Raw genomic sequence first — 13,081 nt, forward strand, 5'->3', positions numbered from 1 at the left:
ACAAAGAGGAGGAGAAGGAGGAAAATGAGGAGGAGGAGGAGTGGATAAATTATTCAGGTTGAGCTTCCTTCACCTGGTGGAGATTGGAAATTAGGAGAAATCCAGGCTTTATTCATCTTGATAAGCGTCAGCCTGTCAGCGCTGTCAGTCGACAGGCGTGTACGCTTATCGGTGATGATGCCACCAGCTGCACTGAAAACCCGCTCGGACAAGACGCTAGCGGCAGGGCAGGCAAGAACCTCCAAGGCGTACAGCGCCAGTTCGTGCCACATGTCCAGCTTTGAAACCCAGTAGTTGTAGGGAGCTGTGTGATCATTTAGGACGATGGTATGGTCAGCTACGTACTCCCTCACCATCTTTCTGTAAAGATCAGCCCTACTCTGCCGAGACTGAGGACAGGTGACAGTGTCTTGCTGGGGTGACATAAAGCTGGCAAAAGCCTTGTAAAGCGTGCCCTTGCCAGTGCTGGACAAGCTGCCTGCTCGCCTACTCTCCCTCGCTACTTGTCCCGCAGAACTACGCACTCTGCCGCTAGCGCTGTCAGAAGGGAAATACTGTTTCAGCTTGTGCACCAGGGCCTGCTGGTATTCATGCATTCTCACACTCCTTTCCTCTCCAGGGATGAGAGTGGAAAGATTTTGCTTGTACCGTGGGTCCAGGAGAGTGAACACCCAGTAATCGGTGCTGGAATAAATTCTTTGAACGCGAGGGTCACGGGATAGGCAGCCTAGCATGAAATCTGCCATATGCGCCAGAGTACCAACGCGTAAGAATTCACTCCCCTCACTGGCCTGACTGTCCATTTCCTCCTCCTCCAACTCCTCCAACTCCTCTTCTTCTGCCCATACACGCTCAACAGTGAAGGACTCAACAATGGTCCCCTCTTGTGTCTCGCCAACATTCTCCTCCTCTTCCTCCTCATCCTCCTCCACCTCCTCCGATATGCGCTGAGAAACAGACCTAAGGGTGCTTTGGCTATCAACAAGGGAATCTTCTTCCCCCGTCTCTTGTGAGGAGCGCAAAGCTTCCGACTTCATGCTGACCAGAGAGTTTTTCAACAGGCCAAGCAGCGGGATGGTGAGGCTGATGATGGCGGCATCGCCACTGACCATCTGTGTTGACTCCTCAAAGTTACTCAGCACCTGACAGATATCAGACATCCACGTCCACTCCTCATTGTAGACTTGAGGAAGCTGACTGACCTGACTACCAGTTCTGGTGGAAGTTGACATCTGGCAGTCTACAATCGCTCGGCGCTGCTGGTAAACTCTGGATAACATGGTCAGTGTTGAATTCCACCTCGTGGGCACGTCGCACAACAGTCGGTGAGCGGGCAGTTGGAGGCGGCGCTGCGCTGCCCTGAGAGTGGCAGCATCTGTGCTGGACTTCCTGAAATGCGCAGATGCGGCGCACCTTCGTGAGCAAATCAGACAGATTGGGGTATGTCTTGAGGAAACGCTGAACTATCAGATTTAACACATGGGCCAGGCATGGCACATGTGTCAGTCTGCCGAGTTGCAGAGCCGCCACCAGGTTACGGCCGTTGTCACACACAACCATGCCTGGCTTCAGGTTCAGCGGTGCCAGCCACAGATCAGTCTGCACCGTGATGCCCTGTAATAGTTCTTGGGCGGTGTGCCTTTTATCGCCTAGGCTCAGCAGTTTCAGCACCGCCTGCTGTCGCTTAGCGACGGCACTGCTGCTGTGCCTAGAGCTACCGACTGATGGCGCCATGCCCACGGATGGTCGTTCGGAGGAGGAGGTGGAGGAGGGGTGGGAGGAGGAGGAGGCATAGTAGGCCTGAAACACCTGGACCGAGGTAGGCCCCGCAATCCTCGGCGTCGGCAGTATATGACCAGCCGCAGAATCAGACTCGGTTCCAGCCTCCACCAAGTTAACCCAATGTGCCGTCAGCGATATATAGTGGCCCTGCCCGGCAGCACTCGTCCACGTGTCCATGGTCAGGTGGACCTTGTCAGAAACGGCGTTGGTCAGGGCACGGATTATGTTGTCTGACACGTGCTGGTGCAGGGCTGGGACGGCACATCGGGAAAAGTAGTGGCGGCTGGGGACCGAATACCGAGGGGCGGCCGCCGCCATGAGGCTGCGAAAGACCTCGGTCTCTACTAGCCTATAGGGCAGCATCTCCAGGCTTAGCAATCTGGAGATGTGCACATTAAGGGCTTGGGCGTGCGGGTGGGTTGCACTATATTTGCGTTTCCGCTCCAGCGTCTGGGGTATGGAGAGCTGAACGCTGGTGGATGCTGTGGAGGATCGTGGAGGCGACGATGGGGTTTTTGTGGCAGGGTCCTGGGCAGGGGGCTGACTATCAGCTGACACAGGGGAAGGAGCAGTGGTGTGCACGGCCGGAGGTGAACGCGCTTGTTGCCACTGAGTGGGGTGTTTAGCATTCATATGCCTGCGCATACTGGTGGTAGTTAAGCTAGTAGTGGTGGAACCCCTGCTGATCCTGGTTTGGCAAATGTGGCACACCACAGTCCGTCGGTCATCCGGTGTTTCCTTAAAGAACCTCCAGACTTCTGAAAATCTAGCCCTCGCCGCAGGAGCCCTCGCCACGGGAGCTTCACTAGTTGACACATTTGGCGCTGATGCACCAGCTCTGGCCCTGCCTCTCCGTCTGGCCCCACCACTGCCTCTTCCAACCTGTTCTGGTCGAGGACTCTCCTCCGTCTCAGAAGCACTGTGTTCACCCGGCCTCTCAACCCAGCTTGGGTCTGTCACCTCATCATCCTCCGATCCCTCAGTCTGCTCCCCCCTCGGACTTCCTGCCCTGACAACAACTTCCCCACTGTCTGACAACCGTGTCTCCTCATCGTCGGACACCTCTTTACACACTTCTTCCACTACGTCAACAAGGTCATCATCACCCACAGACTGCGACTGGTGGAAAACCTGGGCATCGGAAAATTGCTCATCAGCAACCGGACAAGTGGTTTGTGACTGTGGGAAGGGTCCAGAAAACAGTTCCTCAGAGTATGCCGGTTCAAATGGCAAATTTTGCTGGGAGGGGGCAGACTGGGGGGGGAGGAGGCTGAGGTGCAGGAGCTGGAGGAGTGCCGATTTCGGTGACATGGGTGGACTGTGTGGAAGACTGACTGGTGGACAAATTGCTCGAAGCATTGTTGGCAATCTACGACATCACCTGTTCGCACTGTTCTGGCCTCAACAGTGCTCTACCACGAGTCCCAGTAACTTCAGACATGAACCTAGGGAGTGTAGCTCTGCGGCGTTCCCCTGCTCCCTCATCAGCAGGTGGTGTCTCACCCCGCCCAGGACCACGGCCTCTGACCCCTGCAGTAGTTGGACGCCCACGTCCCCGCCCTCGTCCTCTACCCCTAGCCCTCGGGTTAAACATTTTGAATATGAGAGTTATAACTTTAATTTTTTTTTTACCTTTTTTTGTGTTTTTTTTTTTTTTTTTTGTGTGTTTTTTAGTTTTTCCCACTTCGGTCTTTGCGATGGATATGTGCGTCACTAAGCGCAAAACACAGTGGTCGCAAGTCTCACTCCAAATTGCTCACAATTTGCTAGTAGATGCACTGCAACAACTACAGCCACCAGCAGATCAACCAGAAATCAAATATATATAACGCTACTGTAGGCGTAAGTAAGCCGTTTGGATTCTCCTATGGCTATTTTCTAGCCAAGTATTAAAGCACACTACTATGCCAGATGAGATGACGCTGAGTTATGAAAAAAATAAACGTAAAATAAAAAAGGAAATGGCAGACTGTGCCTAATTGAAATCCAACCCCGGGCCCTAATAAATTTTCCCACTTCGGTCTTTGCGATGGATATGTGCGTCACTAAGCGCAAAACACAGTGGTCGCAAGTCTCACTCCAAATTGCTCACAATTTGCTAGTAGATGCACTGCAACAACTACAGCCACCAGCAGATCAACCAGAAATCAAATATATATAACGCTACTGTAGGCGTAAGTAAGCCGTTTGGATTCTCCTATGGCTATTTTCTAGCCAAGTATTAAAGCACACTACTATGCCAGATGAGATGACGCTGAGTTATGAAAAAAATAAACGTAAAATAAAAAAGGAAATGGCAGACTGTGCCTAATTGAAATCCAACCCCGGGCCCTAATAAATTTTCCCACTTCGGTCTTTGCGATGGATATGTGCGTCACTAAGCGCAAAACACAGTGGTCGCAAGTCTCACTCCAAATTGCTCACAATTTGCTAGTAGATGCACTGCAACAACTACAGCAACCAGCAGATCAACCAGAAATCAAATATATATAACGCTACTGTAGGCGTAAGTAAGCCGTTTGGATTCTCCTATGGCTATTTTCTAGCCAAGTATTAAAGCACACTACTATGCCAGATGAGATGACGCTGAGTTATGAAAAAAATAAACGTAAAATAAAAAAGGAAATGGCAGACTGTGCCTAATTGAAATCAAACCCCTAATAAATTTTCCCACTTTGGTGTTTGAGGTGGATATGTGTGTCACTAAGAGCTAAACACAACGGTAGCAAGTCCCCCTGCTAATTCCTCACAATATGGTACTAGCTGCACTACTAGTGCCAGCAAGCCCATCCACAAGCAAATAAAAAAAAAAGGATAACGTTATTGTAGCCCTAAGAAGGGCTGTTGTAGAATCACTCCTGCCTAACAGTAAGCTAATAGAACACCCTAACGCTTTCCCTGACCAGCAGCAGCTCTCTCCCTAGCGGCATCCAGACAGAGAATGATCCGAGCAGCGCGGGCAGCGGCTAGTCTATCCCAGGGTCACCTGATCTGGCCAGCCAACCACTGCTATCGACGTGTAAGGGTACCACGTCATGCTGGGTGGAGTGCAGAGTCTCCTGGCTTGTGTTTGGCTCTGTTTCTGGCCGCCAAAAAGCAAAACGACGGGAGCTGCCATTTTCTCGAGCGGGCGAAATACTCGTCCAAGCAACGAGCAGTTACGAGTACGCTAATGCTCGATCGAGCATCAAGCTCGGACGAGTATGTTCGCTCATCTCTAATTAAGACCCTAAAATCATATACTGTACAAGATACAGTATTATAACACTGACTTTCTTATAGTAATATCTGAAGCTGCATTACTCTTTAATTACTATTATTGGGGTGGGGTTTATCGCTAGCACTTTATTTTCCCCTTTCCGCCACCTCCATGCGAAGGGGAACAGTGGTCCAGCGTGACGACAGGAACAAGTGAAAATTGACTTGCTGGCAAAGTTGCCGGTTGGCCTACCTGGCATAGAAATAAAATGCTGCGCAGCCCTCTGTCGGATACATCAAGAGGCCTAAGCCACTTTATGTATCAACTGCATTGGAGAGGTGGCGAGACTATCATACGCTGGCACACAAGCAGCGACATATGATAAATACTCCCCATTATTCTGTATATTAAATCTCTGTATTATACACTATGTACTACTATAGCAATTATTAGACACTTTTCCCTACAAGGTTTGAATAATAACTTGCACTTTAATGAATTTTGCATAAATCTATGAGGGGCATATATTTATTTTGCCACAGAGTGGCGCTGAAACCATACTATATTTTTCAGTAGGACGGCGCAAAGGATTAATGCATTGGAGCATGAACTAAAAGGTTTTGAACTCCCTAGACTTGCTTTAGCTATGTTTTTTTTTGTGCCACAAATTGCGCCACAAAACGAATTGGAAAAATAGAAGCGCCAGAAAACTGTTGGATTCACAAGTGGCAGCATAATTTTGCACCCAAAAATACAACAAGTCATGAATGTCAGAAAAAAACAATATTGTGGCACGGACACTGCATAAATTAAGGCGCAAATGGCGCAGAAATTAAAAAAAAACACTGGTTGTTTCTGTGTGTTTATATGTATATATATATAGTTAGTTTAATGTGTCTTGTCTCACTTTTTATTTTTCCATCGTAGGCTCTCCCGAGGAGAAAACAAAACTCATGTTCACCATGTATGATATTGATGGGAATGGATTTCTTTCAAAGGAGGAATTCTTTAATATGCTGAAGTAATATATTTCTACTGCATACATAATATTTTTTGCAAGTAGTATAATATTTTACAGAACTGTGAGATATTCAGTAACAATACAATAGTGAAAAATGTGCATTAAAATCTACCATCAAAATCAATCATGATAAACCAGGATAAATCTGGGCACTGACAATTAATTGAAAATTAATATACAGTGCACACATTTCTTCATTTGGATGCATTAAATAAATCTGTGTTATGATAATTTCTCATAAATGCAGCCATGTTGTCCCAAAGAGGATACTTTCTTTAAATTATTTTCACACTGGTGGATTTTTCTTAGCAAGAATTGAAGAAATGTTTATATTTCAGATTCATTTAATTAAATGTGAAAGGCCTGATTAGAATGCCCCTTTAATCATAGATCCAGGCACTGTGATTCTGGTAATCTTCTTATATTTGCTATCCATGGCATCCTCCCTTCCAAAAGCAAAATGTAAATTCATGCTAATGTTAGGCCATGTTATAAGAAGCCGTTGTTACAGTATCTACACGGGCTGTTTCATGTTACTTCCTGCAATCGCAGCAGCAATTGACCAGTAAGCACCCAGTGGGAGGTGTGAAGTTCTCCTTTAGAGTGTAACAGCCTGTGCAGTTACAGAATATAGGGCTTCTGGTAACATCCCCCAGAGGTCCCCCAAACCTGGTTCATTAGCATAATGTTAAAAGTTAATTTTAGAAGGAGGGAGGCTATGGATAATAAATACAAGATTACCACAGTCACAGTGCCTGGGTCTATGGGTGAGTGTCCTTTGTTTATCATGCTTATTGCTGACACGTCCCCTGGAGGTGTTTTCAGCATATTTCTAGGCTGCAGCATGAATGATGAATCATCTTTTATTCTTTTGTAGGATGCATTCAGACAGTCAGCCCAGTCATGGATGCATGGAGTGGGCAGAGCAGCCTGACTGCAGGAGGTGGAGTTACCTGACTGCAGGAGGCAGGGTTATCTGACTGTGTGAATGCTTCCTACAATAGAATAAAAGATGATTTTTCATTCATGCCGCAACATAGAATTATGCTAAAAACACCTCACGGGGACATACATATTACATAAGAAGATACCGTTTGTAAGTTTGGGGGGATTAGTGGGGTGACAGGTTCACTTTAAGTCTAGAGGACTAATCCCTCTAGGAGCACTTACTAAAGTAAGCAGCTCCCTAGCCCTACCCCATTGACAGCAGTGTTAAATTGCTAGCTTTATCGGAACATACCAACAAAGCTAGCAAACACTGCAGTACATAGCCCTCCGAACGCTGGACCAAGCCACTCCCACACCATATGCCGGCGGTGACTGCCATGCTTCCTGCTGCAGTCACTGCTTCCTCAGATCACCCCCTTATGAGTATATCGGACCCTTTTTTAGTCTGGAAGAATGTTTGTTAAAGAGTTTTCATTAAAAAAAAATCAATACTATAAAGCAACATGTTAGAGAAGTCTTAAAGGCAATTTAAAAATGACCCCTAGGCGACTGGATAAAGAAATATATCTTGTAAAATCTTGTTATATCTTGTACATCTTGTAAAATAGTATCTTAAAATGGTTCTTTTTGAATAAGGTTATCTTGCACCATCTCGAATAGCTACCGATGGACACAACTGTGTACAGAACTTATTTTATGTTTTGTAGATTAAATTGATGTAATATACCCCAAAGTTGCCATTTTCAAACATTTGGATTTGGATCCAATGTAACATTATTTGTTTTTTTAGATCTTTCATTGAAATATCTAACAACTGTCTAACTAAAGATCAAGCTGAGCAAGCAATAGAAGTTATGTTTAAGGAGGCAGGATTCGAAAATAAGAATGAGCTGACATGGGAAGATTTTCATTATCTGCTAAGAGATCATGACAAAGAACTCCGCTTTACAAAGCTACAGTTTAAAGGTATAACATACATGCACATACACGCAGAGCTCCAAATATCCCAGCATTCAGATCATGGATGATGTGGGGCATTTATCAATCTTGGGGCAAGGTCTGTGTTTTTTTGGCACGCCAATAATGTTATCATTTTTACTGGGATTGTGGAACAAGGGGTTAATGAATTGGTACACAATTGAAAAGGGTTAGATCTATCTCCACATTCATGATGGTGAAATAGAACTCCATAGAGCAGCTTTTTGCAGCTTTAAGTGTGCGCCAAAAATTGTGCCAAAAACAGTGTGGGGAAACTAGCAGCACAGGGAAAAAGTCACGATCAAATTGTGTGCCCAAAAAAAAGAAAAGCCATGCATTTCAGGAAAGGACATATATTTTGGAGCTAACACTTCATTAATAAAATAAAGATGCAATAGGCACAGAAAGACAACAAAAGAAAATGCCAGTTTTCTGGCGGAAAGTTGATAATAAATACCCCACAATGTCTTTTGTGAGAGACTAGTCATGTAATAGATGATGTACAACATATATCATTTTATATGGTTATTTTAATGGTTATTTTAATCTCCAGGTAAGTCAACTACACTACCGGTTAGAAGTTAGATCAGAAATTTCTAGAACAATTCTTGAGTGTATATTATATGCACTAAATAATTTTTGGAATTCAAGAGCTGTTGGGCCACGTAAATATACATCATTTAGAGGTCAGGGCTGTTGGGCCATTGTAAATATACATCATTTAGAGGTCAGGGCTATATGGAGAAGGCTCATAGGCTGTTCCTTCTCCATACAGGCCAGATATCTGCTGTTTTATACATTATTATATATTACAGGTGCTGCCAACAGTCATGGCAGTTAACCTAAACAGCAGCCTTATTACTGCTAATCGGCACCCCTACAACCCTACAACATCATCAAGAGTTGCTGATTGGTTTTCATGACAGCTGGGAGCCTCTGGGAGGCCCCTAAGGCTGCCACTTAACACTCACTAGAACAGCAAGCTGGAGGCAGGCTGTAATAAAAGATCTTGATATACACATTATATTGCAATACTGTTGGGAAGGCATTAAGCAGTTAAAATACTTAATGCCCACATACCTTCATTAGGTAAATTAGCTGGCTCATCTTTCATAAAAACTGGCATACAAGTCCTGATAAATCTCCTCCTGTGTCTGTATACTGGAGGAACCTATTTGATCCATGACAGTTTACTTGAGAGTCACTGCTTGCTTAATTTCATATATTGGCTTATTCATATATTACATTGTTTTTTGCTGTGCCCACCCCAAATTTCGTTATACGCATGGAGAATATGACCCATATTCTGCTGCTCATTTTTTCAAGGTGGGCAAGGCTGGAAGGTCCTTGCACAAAAACTCAAATTTTACTTATATACAACCTGTTTAGCAAATAATAAAATAATTTGTGTACAGCTACTATACATTTTGCTACTATTACAAAAGGTGTTCATATGCACAGTTTTTAAAAATTTCTTTAAGGAAACCTGTCATCAGACATTGGCCTAATAAACCACTACTAGTATATTATTAGGCTGCATAATACCTTCTAGTTTTTGTTTCTTTCATGGTCCAGGGTGTTGACCTCATCCAGAAAACCAACTTTGAAGTTAGATATAAATTGGTTGTATAAAGTCAAGGAGAAGGAGAGTTTAACACTGTAGTCCAGGCGAGAAACTGTGGACGCCTCATCCTCTGTGATTGATATCATGCATCGGACTTCAGGAGATCTGGTTAGTGATGTCTCTGGATGTAGGTCCAACAATTACAATGAAGGGTGCTTTCTGAGGAAGAGAGAGCTAGATTTCAGCATTAAAGTCCCACCTCTTTGACTTTATACAACCAATTTACAACTCACTTCAAAGTTGATTTTCTAGGTGATGCCACCACAATCTGGAATGTGTTCTGCTGCTTTCCAACAAACTGGCAGTAGTTTATTAGGTCAATTTCTGATGACGGGTTTGCTTTAAAGGAAACCTCACATGAGGAATCTACTATCGGAACTAGATCTGATGGTAGGTTCCTCCTGCAAATGTTAACTTTACCTTTGGCACCTGTGTAACATTACTTTGCTTTGTGTTTCAATTCACAGGTATGGATGGTCCGGAGGTCTACAAGGAAATGTGCAGGAGAGTGTCCTGTATTGAGTCAATGGGAGACACAAATGAGTATGTAGTTGATATTCTAAACTCTTTGTTCTAACTATGTTCTTTACAAAATTGTCCATCTGTGGAGTCTAACATAGCACTGGTGTACTTTTTGGCAATTCTTAGACTGTCTTTGGAGCTCCGCTGCCCTTATAAAGCCCTTTGTGACTGAGGTGTCATTGGTGTCTGAACGTCCAGGTCAATTTTTTCAGTTCCGTTATGCGCTTCTTTAAATGACAATATCTTTGGAAAGTTTTTTAATATCATAATAATTAGCGCTTAATGGCTCTGCCAATAAGTAATTTATGCGCTTCCTCCCGGCCAATTGGCATGCGCACACTAAGATGACTTTTCCGGCTCTCTCTCTGCTATTCTCATGCTATGTGTGATCATAGCAGAATGTAGTTATATACTGCTATGATTGTGAATATTACGAGAATAGCAAAGAAAGAGCCAGGGATGTCACTGGCCCTCTCAGCTTAGTGTGTGCATGCCAATCGGCTGGGGGAGTACATAAAATAGTTATCAGAGGAATTATGATGCGCCACAGGCTTTTCAAAAGGATAAAAAAAGGTTATTGGACGGCGAGGTAAGTATAAGCATCTATCTGATGGCAGATGTCTATCTGAAGGTTATCTGATGGTAGATGTCCTTTAACTTGGCAGGATAGCTTTATTACTTACATGTTTTTTTCTTTATAAAATTAGCCGATAAATGACTACAAATGTAATTTTTCCGATTATTCAGTTTTACTACTTGTTAAAAAAACTTTAAACTTTTACCAAAATATGTTATTAATATGTAGAGCATTTTCCCATCACCCTTTCCCCAAGTTCAGCTACAGAGGCAGAGGGTGCATGTACTGCTGCAAACTTTATGTTAAGACTTTCTTGCAGCTCTTTCTACATTTTGCCTTCAGCTGAAAGACTTGAGAGGGGAACACTTTTAACCTCAATATATCCCAAACCATTCTCCTGTTTATTATAACACCTGGATTGTGTTTCTAGGTGCCACGGTGCAGGACAAATAGCCGCATGGCAGTCATGAAGGGGTTAAAGTGGCTTTGGCCCTTTAATAAATCTGTCTGTAGTGTTCTTCTGCACTGATGGCTGATTTTGCAACATTTTGTCAACAGCATGAGGTGCCTAAAATGATTTTGCTACTTTTTATGCGACTTTGTTTAAAATTGTAGTACATAAACCTAATACTGGTCTTGTACTCGGATACTGCTTTTATGTTCCACTGGTGAGAATTGCCCTGTGTGACTTTTTGACATTAACAAGTTGCAAAAAAACAAAAAAAGATGCAAAGTTTTTTAACACCAACAAAGCCAAGCCCAGCAAAACCAATGATAAAAATCCCAAAAATCATGTGCTCAGTCTGAATCAGTCAGATCATCCAACAGAACTCCCCCCCCCAAACTGTGTTGCATGGAAGCCAGTGCAGCTGCGGCAAAAATGATAGTGTGTGACACAGTGCAGACACCTGTTAACCCCTTAAGGACGCAGCCATTTTGTAGCTTAAGGCTCAGTCCCATATTTTGGATTCTGACATGCGTCTCTTTATATAGTTATAACTTTTGAACACTGCTACTTATCTAAACGATTCTGAGATTTTTTCCCCACATGTTGTACTTCATTTTAGTGGTAAATTTTGGCGTTTATTTACCAAAAAAAGAAAAAATGATGAATTTTTTGAAAAATTTGCCATTTTTGAAATTCGAAATCATTGCGTTTTCACGCAGAAAGATTTACCACCTAAATAACTTGCCGAATAAAATTTCCCATATATCTACTTTATATTTTCATAATTTTTAAAAATGTCTGGATAATTTATTTTAAAGTCACGCGGCTTACAAATCGAATAGCGATTTTCCATAATTTCAGAATTAACTATTTTGGGGATAAATACTGTTTGAAATTAAATTTTACATATTTAGCATTAAAACCCCCTATATAACCAACCCATTTTTAAATCTGCACCCCTCAAGCTATAAGAAACAGCTTTTAGGAAGATTGTTAAACCCTTGAGATCTTCATAGTAATTGAATCAAAATGGAGGGGAAATTTAGAATGGTCAAATTTTGTCAGTTATACGTTCATTTAGCCCTAAAATTTACACATTTCCAAAAGATAAAAAGAGAAAACCCACCATACAATTTGTTATGAAATTTCTACCGAGTGCAGAGACCCCCCACTTGTGCACAGCAAGGCGCAGAAGGGAAGGTGCGCCCTGCAGCTGCCAGGATTTTAGTTTCCCCATTGGCCCCTTTTGAAGGCTATAAAATTTTCGCTTTTTCGTTATTGGGGCCATGTGACGGCATTTTTTTTTCAGGTTGAAATGCTTTTTCCAGTTTTACCCTTTTGGGGTTGTTGAAAATTTAGGAACTTTTTTTGAGGTCACGATTAGAAAAGCATCAATTCTGTACTGGAACTTTTACTTTTTTTTTTTCGTGTTTACCATATAGCCCAATAATCATGTTATCTTTATTCTATGGGTCGATACGATTACGGGGATACCAGACATGAATATTTTTTCTTATGTTTTACTAAATTTGCCAAATAAAACCCCAATGTGGGGGAAAATCTATTATTTGTGCAAGCGTCTTCCAAGGGGCATAACATTGTTACGTTTTGGCTACAGAGCTGGTTGATGGCTTGTTTTTTGCGGGACATGTTCTACTTTGCAACAATATCATTCTGGAGTACATATGTTTTGTTGATCGCTTTTTATTGCATTTTTAGTGGGATATAATAGGTAAAAATCATAATTTTTGGCAGGTTTTTAACGTTTTTTTTTTTACGGCATTCATCATATGGGTTCAATAGTTATTTCGTTTTATTCTATGGATCCGCTATGGATGCGGTGATACTATATATGTGGGGTTTGTGTTATGATTTTGACTTTTTTGAGCGTTATATGTCTCTTTATATGTTTTGGGGCTTATGGGCATTTTTAGTGATTTATAAAGTTATTTTTTATTGAAAAACATTTTTTTTTACATTTT

General features: G+C 42.8%; 1 protein-coding gene across 3 annotated transcripts in view; it reads left to right on the plus strand.

Annotated features, from left to right (window-relative positions):
* The window catches only part of LOC140127380 (dual oxidase 1-like), a 164,785-nt gene that overhangs the window by 106,245 nt on the left and 45,459 nt on the right, over positions 1–13,081 (plus strand). For all 3 annotated transcript variants that reach the window (XM_072148000.1, XM_072147999.1, XM_072147998.1), the window contains 3 exons: positions 5,909–6,002; positions 7,741–7,916; positions 10,020–10,095. In XM_072148000.1, coding sequence (XP_072004101.1) covers positions 5,909–6,002; positions 7,741–7,916; positions 10,020–10,095 — 346 coding nt within the window. The remainder of the gene's footprint in view (positions 1–5,908; positions 6,003–7,740; positions 7,917–10,019; positions 10,096–13,081) is intronic.

Source organism: Engystomops pustulosus, chromosome 4, assembly GCF_040894005.1.
Source record: "Engystomops pustulosus chromosome 4, aEngPut4.maternal, whole genome shotgun sequence".
In the NCBI taxonomy this organism is placed as follows: Eukaryota; Metazoa; Chordata; class Amphibia; order Anura; family Leptodactylidae; genus Engystomops; species Engystomops pustulosus.